The sequence below is a fragment of the Neolamprologus brichardi genome, chromosome 13, assembly GCF_056152115.1.
Source record: "Neolamprologus brichardi isolate AB-2024 chromosome 13, ASM5615211v1, whole genome shotgun sequence".
Classification (NCBI taxonomy): Eukaryota; Metazoa; Chordata; class Actinopteri; order Cichliformes; family Cichlidae; genus Neolamprologus; species Neolamprologus brichardi.
This window is the reverse complement of record NC_142116.1, coordinates 20469229-20479213: the sequence shown is the minus strand read 5'-3', so window position 1 is coordinate 20479213 and position 9985 is coordinate 20469229. Positions and strand designations below refer to the sequence as shown.

The window sequence follows — 9985 nt, the reverse complement described above, 5'->3', positions numbered from 1 at the left end:
ATACTCACCTGGTTCTGTGGGCCAGCAGCACATGTCACACCATCCATCACCCTTGTCATCACATTCAATCTTGGTCTGAGAGAAACCTGAAGAGAAATAGAGCAACTTCAGAGAAGAAACTCATGACATATATATGTATAAATATAAATATAAATATATATATATATATAAAACTAGACTTTATGTATATTATGTAAGGTGTGGATATATAAATATATGTACAACTCTGTGTATATATGTTTATGGACAGGCATGCAATGTAGTGACAAGGATTGACAAGAACTAATATTGCATAATAGTGCACATAAAAGCTACTACTAATATGGTGTATTGTAGGCTGCAGGTACTTTGTTGTGAGTCTGACAACGATTGGAAGGACAGACCTTCTCCTGGTTCTCTCTTGTCTCCTGAATCTCTCCTGGTTGGGGGTTGGGGAAGGGTATATTTGCACAACAAAAGCAGGAGAACAATGGAGCTGAAGGCCTCTCAGCGGGGTGCTGGGAGGTGTTAGGTTCAGGGGAATTTACGCAAATTTGCGCAGGGTCAGTAAATCTAGTCTATCAGACACAGGCTTTAAGCAACCATGAGCCACTGATAAGCGTGATAGATTAATAAGCATGTATAAAGTGGGCTTGTTAAACAGTCTGATAGGAGAAAGTCAATGAGCACGCAATAAAGTGGACTTGTTAGGGACAGTTTACCATCAGCCTTGATAAAGTTTAACTTCATTTGTATTGAAAGACAGACTTTAAAGAAGATTCTTATTTGAAACTGGTGATAAAATCCAGGTCAGATACAGTTACATTCAAGCATACAGTACACACTACTGCTCAAAGGTCAGAGGTCAGTTAGAAAAGTCCCTGATTTTAATAGAAAATTGGCTTTAATGTAACATCACATGAAGTTTATCAGTAATGTTTCACAGCTTTAATCAAATCCTTCATCATCCATAAGTTGTGATGGAAAAATGTCTGCAAGCGTGCAGGAGCCCATTTTTAGAGACAATCACTCCTGTGTTATAATGTTCATTGAAGTTTATCAGGTCAGACGACCAACAGATGATAAGAAATATAATCTTACTAATTATTAGAGTTGAAAAGTACTTTGCTAAGCAAAATTCAATGAGGTTAGGCTGGAGATTGAGACGTTAACATAAAAGGTTCAGTTGGTGATGCATGAAAGAAAATAATTTTCTTCTACAAATCTATTGGAGAATTCTGATTGTAAGAAATGAAAAATATTCAAAGACTGAAAGAGTTGCACACAGTAGAAATTTTGTATTCATCGTTTATCTTGGTTTTCTTCTGATTTTAGTATCTATTTGTGAGTGTAGTTTTTATTTGCATGATTTTATTCTTTTTGTATCGCATGTTTTTAGTGTGTCATTCTACGTTGTTTTAATCCACTGTGGATTAGCTGGGCATTGGAAAAATTAGCTGATAGTGATCACATGTTGAGGCATAGGTGTGTCCAGAGGTGTCCTTTCAGCTGTTTTATAGGTCGTATTAAAAGGAAGCAAGCTGAGCACTGGAAGGAGAGAGGCCCTTGATTGGAAGAGGAACGCATGAAGGCCAGGTGGAAAAGAGGGAGCCGCTGCGTGATCGTGGGGGGTGCGACGCCTCGTCTGGAGACCGGTCAGCGTGATGTGGTGACCCAGTCCCGACAGCAGGAACGGCGACAGTAGGAGGCAACGTGTGTGATTGACATCAGGGCAGATGTATACCACTGCCTGCATTTGTCAGCAGCGTCTCACTGTTGTTCACTGGGTGCAGCCGTGTTGGGAGAGGGTCGCCATGGCTATAAGCCAGGGCAGCTTCCGGGATGATGGTTCTGGCTCCTATTTGTTTTTACTTACAGGTGATGACGTGAGGGGAGCCGCGGTGGTATCGAGTGACGGACTCCAATGCAGAATGCGAACTGGGCTGGGATGTGATGGGCCCAGTGGACGGACGAGACTGGGAAAGGAGGCTCCTCGTCTGCCTGACACGAGGCTGGCGTGGACCCCGCTCAGCAAGAGGAATTTCTGTCCAGCTCAAGAACACACAAGGAATATTCGTCCTGGGTTGTGGGACTGGGTGGAATTTCTGTGCATGAAGAGAATTGTATTTTGACCAGTTTTAGAATAATCTTATCCAGTCTCAGTGGGAATTTTAGCATATCGAGAAAGTTTCATTGTATACTTTATTTCTTAGTATCTGGTTTGTTTTATTCCTGCTGTCCACCTCGTGGAATAAACATGAATGAAACAATACTTTCCTGTCAAAAACAATATTTTAGTCAAGGCTAGCGGAAAGTTTCATATATATCATGAACATCTTTCCTCTTTGTCTTCCTATAGTTTAGTTTCATTTTCTTACCCCAACCGGTGGAGGCAGATGGCCCCTCCCTGATTCTGGTTCTGCCGAAAATGGAGTTTTTCCTTCCCACTGTTGCCAAGTTCTTGCTCATAGGGGGTCATTTGATTGTTGGGGCTTTCTCTGTATTATTGCACAACCTTTATCTTACCATATATTTCAAGTTTATATGTTGTGAATTGGCTTGATTTAAATCAAATTGAACTCATTCAATTAAAACCAAATATAACTTGTAATCCAGTCTATTCAAATGTAAAGTCATCTCACTCAATTTGGACTAACACTGAAAAATACACTGACATCCTCTGTTTCCCAATTAACAGATCAGAGGTTGATGTTTTATTCATGACTCAATACTTGAATGGTTTTATCCTGTTTATAAATAAACATTTAAAAAGGACATTGCTTCATTGTCTGATTCATTCTTTGTCTGTGTCAGTCCTTAATACACACACATGTATACAATAATTCTAGTTGCCACAGTCTCCGGAGATCCTATGCTCTGTTTTCTTATACTTTTCTTCACTGTTTACCTCATTTTGCCCAATAAAATGTACATTTTTGTAAACAATGACTTGTTTTGGCCTATTAAAAAAACTGTCTCCATATGAGGACGTACTTGAAGAGAAAAAGTCACCACTTTGCATTTTACAAATCAAGTAAACAAACACGGGGCTGTTTATCATATAACTAACTTTTAGGTCTGTGGGATGGAAGGATGGGAGCTTTAAATGTTGTGCCTCCATAATTATTCTAGAGTCTTTACAACGTTCAGCCCCTGCTGTGATTTGGTGCTACATACATAAACTTGGAATGAATTAATCCACCTGTTCACAGGAGATCACAGGAAGATGACACAAAACATCAGAAGATCTTATTGTGCGCCACAGTAAAAGGGTGGTTTCTTGGGGCTAAAAGCACATAATAAACTACAGCAGAAGCTCAAATAAAGTAGGAAATAAGCAGGCAGCACTTGATCTGCTAATGCACGTTTCCCACTTTTATTGTTGCCTCATTCACTAACAGTTCAATGGTGCAAGATTACCATACACAGAATTAGGATATCTGCTTGACACATCTATGCTGTACAGCGAATGGATTATAATTATTACAAATACAGTAAACATATTTACATTTTAGTTCAAGCTCCATACAACATAGATATTTACAAAGTATGAAAATGAAACCGGTCTGACAAATAATAAACAGCGTTAATGACGTTTTTTTTTTTCTTTTCTTTTGGTGAACAAATCTGAAAGGGGGCGGGGTTAACTGATATTAATTGTCTGAGGTGGAAAATATCATGGCTAGTTTTGTTTGAAAGGCATCAACAGAAAAACACACACAGATGTATATGAGGTAGATTTGAGACTTGATCTGTGCATAGGTGCATCTTTGATGTGCAGCTCAGAGATCCACAATCCAACACGTTTCTGTTTCTCTGACCGTCAGGCTGGCTGACCCGAGGTCACGTCAGAGCTTTATTTTTCATCTATATGTAACAGACAGTTGGTACCTCTCCTTCCACGCATTTCATACGACACAGCAGACAGACTGCTGGTTGGTTGACCAGAGTTTTTCAATACCTTTCTGCATTAACACATCTCGAGAGGCGTAGGCACCAAAAAGTGAATCCGAAGCCAAATGTAGCAGCTGCAGCACGGCACACAGAGCAAATATTTTCATGGGGTAGTATCAGAAATAAGACCTTTGAATATGTAGTCCCTTTAACTTCTTTCCTTCTATTAAACCATTCATTCATTCTTTTTCCTTACGTCCTTCTAACCTTTTCACTGTGTTTTCTTTGCGTCTTTACAACAAGAGTGTAAAGTTAATAGCAGTAAATGTCAAGGCTTTCTGATTCTCAGTGAGATAGAGCGAGCTAGAGGAGCAGAGAGGGATGTGTTAAATGAGGGTTAACTACCACACTCATCCCAGAACAGACTAACCCTGTGAGTGAGTCAGTATTTTACTGACTCACTAACTGACACTGGCACTATCGGGGGTTTAGAGGCGGCGTATGTACACAGATTGAGGAGGATCTAAGTATGACGTGGATGACAGAGGAAATCGGGCGTGGCCCTCCTGTCAAAGTTCCATAAAGCCTTTGAATGAAAACAAACGTCGTTGTGACAGTGATGTACACTGTCTTGTTGGTACATATGTATCAATCTAATAAACTTAAACCTACACCATCCTCCCTATTCTGGTATTCTAAACAGTACTTAGCCGAAACCCAAAGACTGCTTGGTTGAGTTAACTTCCTGAACGATTTACAACATATGGTGGAAACCTGAAATTAAGACAGAGAAGACTAGAGGTGAGACATGACCATTACTGAATATTAAAAATAATAAATGACAGATTTAGTGATATTTTCATAAACTATTTATTTACCACATCAATAAACAGCATGGCAGGGCAAAATATTTTTTCTAACATGGCAACCTTTGCCACCGTGGCAGCACGGTGGTTAGCACTGTTGCCACACAGCAAGAAGGTCCTGAGTTCAATTCCAACATCAGGCCGGGGTCTTTCTGTGTGGAGTTTGCATGTTCTCCCCGTGTTTGCGTGGGTTCCCTCCGGGTACTCTGGCTTTCTCCCACCGTCCAAAGACATGCAGCTTGTGGGGATAGGTTAATTGGATAATCCAAATTGTCACTAGGTGTGAGTGCGAATGGTTGTTTGTTCCTGTGTGTTGGCCCTGCGACAGACTGGCGACCTGTCCAGGGTGTACCCTGCCTCTCGCCCTATGACAGCTGGGATAGGCTCCAGCGACCCTGGAAAGGATAAGCGGAAGTGAATGAATGGATTGCAACCTTTTAAAAGTGAAAGGAGACAGAAAGACAGGTGAGAAAGAATAAAACTTAACTGACTTTTTGATGGCATTTTACACAAAGTACTAGTACAGTATCTAGAAAATGTGGGAAAATACTGGCATCATGTACAGTACTTTCTTCTGAAGAAATTATGTTGGGACCCTGAAAAAAAATTACTATGTACAATAATGGATTTCTATTCATTTGACATCAGATGAAAACTTTGGTTGTAAGATTTGGATAATTATTTATTAAAAGCTAGAAATTTTAAATGAGAATAAGAAAGAAAAGTATTTCTTTGTGCCCCCCTTTCCCTGTTAATGCTCTACCTGGCCTTTTTATGTTTCCCTCTCACCAGATAACCAGCAGCTTTTATGGCTCCAACAAACATCAGCTGATACTAGAAAGTAATATTAAATCAATTCTAACAACAGCTTATCAAGTTTAAAGGCGCTTCTGCTGTTTAACACCACCTCCGCTAGTTTCCTCTTTCTGGCGCAAAGCGGGAGATAAACAAGCAAGAAAGACGGGACTTGCGGCAGAAACGCTGATCAGCTGATCATTGATCAGTTTCATGATTGAAGTAGCAGCAGGAGAGGGAGGGGGGAGAATGAGAGAAGAAGAGGCAGCTGACAGCGTAAAGACACAGAATAACTCCAGCTTTTTGTCTTTTTTTAAATTGTAGCTGAAGTATGGGACAAATCCGTGTATTTTCAGCTCAATACGAAACATGTAATATTAACTCTGAATACCAGAGGATTCCGTTTTTTACAGGATGGTAGGCAACTCTACTAACTAACCATATGAATAAAATAAAGTTCACCAGTAACATATAGCACCCACCCAACTGTATAGAAACTCCATCATGCTAGCTAGTACACAGTACGAGTTATTGTAACTGACTGTAAAAAGTTAGCACAACGAAAATAAACTACACCTAAACTTGGTTTGACCCAGATAGACTGCAGGTCATAACTTCTTACCTGAAGCTCATTTCACCTGACAGTCGGACCCGCGGCCGCCTTGGGTCTCTCCACCTCCGCCTCCCCTTTCCCCCATCCACCTGCTGGCTTCCACCACTTGCTAATTTTACTGAAGCTGTGAAAGCTCCACCACAGCCACTACCAAACAATTGAGTTATTTTTACACGTCTGCCAGCATCTGTCCAATCCGCCACCTTTCACTGTTTACACGGTTAAGAAAAAAAGACAACAACAACAAAACATCGGCCCATTTAAAACGAAAAATTACCATCGGCCCACCCGGCAAATACCCAGTATGCCCGATGGCCAGTCCAGCTATGCCCCACAGACAGACTGAGGCCCCGCAGCTATTTTTCGGTAAGTTAAATGTGTTTGTGGCCACTGTCCTTAGCTAGGTCCTGAAATCTAGGCAGCTAAGATGAGAAGTGGGCTCTTCGGGGAAACTTGTTTTGTAAAGTTGGTTTAGCTAATCCGTAGAGGCGAATGACTTGAGCGTGACTAAAGAAATGATGAGAAAAGCACTGTGTTGCTCTTTTGCAGTGTTGCCAACTCCTCAGTAAGGAAAATCGCTATTGGCTGTCCTAAAAGTCGCTAGAAGTCGCTAAATGACGTCATCACCTAATTTGCATAATTGGTCATGCTAATGTAATTGTAATCTATGTTGTTGGAGAGAGAAATAACATCGTGGAAGAGACATAAAGTGAGTAAAAAACATCCTAAATGCATTTAGAATTTATTTAGAACTACAAATTAAATTTATTTTAGCAATTATTGTTTTTTTAATGTCACAATTCCAACCTTGCTCCTTTACCCGGGCTTGGACCGGCAAAAGTGACCCGAAATAGGCACTCTGGTGGAGTTAGTTTGTGTGTGTGTGTTTATAAGTAGTTTTAAACCTTGTGATCCACAAAACAGCATAAGAGTAAAAGAGTAAAAGAAGAACTGACTGCGTTACAGCATCTGCTGCTTGTTGAGAGTAAAAGCGATATGAGCTTTCACGTCTTTTTTAGCAACTTTTTTTTAGAAAAAAAGTCGCTAGGGGGTCTGAAAACTCACTAAATATAGCGACAAAGTCGATAAGTTGGCAACACTGCTCTTTTGTCCAGTCATTGATGCTAGCTAAGAGGATGTAATAAATATGTAATAAAGGCAAGATAACAGAGATGAAAAAGGAGTGGTTGTTGAGAAATAAGTGGTGTGCAGGCAAAAAAAACCAGGTGTAAGTGTGTAAAATTTGGTTAGTATTTGAGTGCAAAAATGTGTGGTCTCCAACTAATGGAAAAGGCTGGTCACGCGATGTGCACGTAGTGTTCTTTAAATAGAAGAATTTTTCCTGTTCTCACAGCCCGTCATGTGGCGACATGTGGCGGGCTAGCAGGTTAGTAATATACAGGCCCGGGTTCGAGCCCTCAGCTCACCTGGCTCTGTATGTTCACCTGCTAGGGGGAGGTCCAGGCAGGTGATCTTGGAGTGAAAACTCTAAGGGATGAACCTTGTTCAGCCTGGGCTTCCCCTGACTTTTTGGTTTTGTTTCTTTTTTTTCTTTTACCTGCCACAAACAAACAGACCTCCTTGTTGTCATGGCTACCAAGGACCACTCTTCTTGTGCCAACAAGTCATTGCCTCACAAAACATTATTTCCTATGTTTCCCTGTGGTTTTTTTTCTTTTTATTTTTCACTAATTCTACGGCCCGGCAGGTGGCGCAGAGCACTTGCCGGCCCCTGGCAGGTTGAAGCACAGACAGGCACCAGTTCGATTCTCACTCAATCACTCCAAGTCCTCTCTGTAGCTTCGGTCTGCTAGTGGGATTCCTGGTCTGCGCAGGGAATCCCGATGTGTTTTTCTTTTTTGGGGTGTTGGGGCCTTTATTTATAAAGCTGGGACTATCTCCGTTGTCATGGCTACCAAGAACAACGCCAGCTTGGGGGAGAGCGGAGAGCGATAAGCACAGACTCATTCATCCTTTCTCCACTTTCTTTTCACAGCTGCTGCGGTGGGAAACGCTGGGACTTATGTGGCTTTGCAGTTTTTGCGTTGTTGGGAGCTTTTAAGGACCAGCCTTGAATTTTACACATTTGATAAGTGAAGACTGGATGTTTAGTGACGAGAGCTGGGATAATCTGGACAGAATCTGCAGGCTGCATCTCCAAATCAGAAATGGCTTTAGATCTGATGCTAGCAGACAGGCATGCATGTCTCAGGGTGATTACACACTAACACATTGTGATTAATCACACACATTTGTATACATTTTATTCACAAGATAAAAAAAAAAAAAACACTATACAAAATGTGTTTTTGTGACAGGCTGCTAGTAACAAAGTGCTTAAAGATTTAAAATTGGTTCTTTCCCAAGTTTTCTGTTATGTGCACACACATTCCTCGACTTAGGTGCTTTTTAGTTGTCCAATAATGGTCAGTGCAAAGTGTTTACACAAACAAAAAACAAACAAACAAAAACATTACTCAGAAAATGGTCAGGTACAAGAACTGGAGTAAAAAGGAGTGGAAAAACCAGATAATGTCCAAAGAAATACTTCAGCGTGTGGCTCACGACTTTTGCACAGTACTGTAAATGTTATTAATAATGAAAGATGTCAAAATGTAGCTTTGTCATTTTGAAAAAATTCCCGTACACATTATTCTTTTCTTCTAGTGAAGGTGCCTCCTCCTTCTGACCTTAGGGTAACTAATTTCTCAGACAGTCAATGCTAATGTGCTAAGTCACATTAGCAGCAGTGTTCAGCCTAAAAAATACACAAGTTAAAAGTCATGCATTTGAGTCATGCATCCATATTATTTGTTTATTTATGAAATTATTTTTGAGACACTGTTAGTTGTTAGAAGCCAGTGTTTTAATGATAGGACATATATGACAGTAATGAGACAACCTAAGATATCCAAGATTACCACAAAAACACAAATAGAATCACAGAAAGCTTGTTTGTCTCCCGTTAGTCTTTAGGCCCAGTTAGCTTTTACTTTTCTGTGGTCAGTAGCCCTTCATGTCATATTCTGTCTCTATGTACAATATAGCATTACTAATACAATAACCTGTACGTAAATGAACTTCATTGTGTAATTGATGGCAGTTGTCAAAGTACTAGTCACTTAAAGGTTAAATTTCACATCTAAATTCTCATCTTTGAATAACTAGAACTCTGAGCTATGAAATAAATGTAGTGAGGTTAAAGTATCAAATCAAAGTATCAAATTCTCTGTTATACTTTACATTTATTTTCTATAAAAACACTTTGCTCTGCTGCCAAAATAATTTCCTCCTTTAAAGGAACAAAGTGAGGGTTAAGTGTCATTAGCTGTGGTACTTTATCTCTTCTATGGTGTTGCTGCAGTGTCTGGTGGAGGCCCAACCAGCCTCACGGTTTCTGATGAGACTGCCGTCAGCATGGTGATCAGCTGGGTACCTCCCAATGCTCATGTCCTCCAGTATCACATGTCCTACATGGCTTTAACTGGAGCTGATAGCCAGGATCACACTGTGAGTGGGTCGTAGTCATTACATCTTCACCTCTTCTGGCCTTCAGCCGGCTGTCATGTGTCAGAATTCCAGAAATTCCATAAGTCCCAAAACTTTAAATGAGTTCTGACTGTGTTGGGATGATAGTGTTGTTTGTTGTCTGCAGGTGCTGGTCCCTGGTGGAGAGAAGCAGGTGATGCTGGAGTCATTGCAGCCAGATACACGTTACAGCATGTTAGTCACCGCTGAGTACCACAACAGAGAAGGAGGCAGCGATTCAGCTCAGGGCAAAACTGGTGAGTCAAAGAAGGAAAGATGCCAAGACAGCTCAAGTGCAACTTCCAGTTAA

At 40.6% G+C, this 9985-nt stretch overlaps 1 protein-coding gene across 1 annotated transcript; it reads left to right on the top strand.

The window, feature by feature from the left end:
- Nucleotides 1-8251: 8251 nt before the first annotated feature.
- On the top strand, nt 8252-9985 carry LOC148099949 (collagen alpha-1(XII) chain-like). The gene is made up of 3 exons (XM_087850290.1): nt 8252-8360; nt 9512-9657; nt 9803-9985. Exons 1-3 carry the CDS (start codon nt 8252-8254, stop codon nt 9983-9985), a joined length of 438 nt encoding a protein of 145 aa, XP_087706416.1.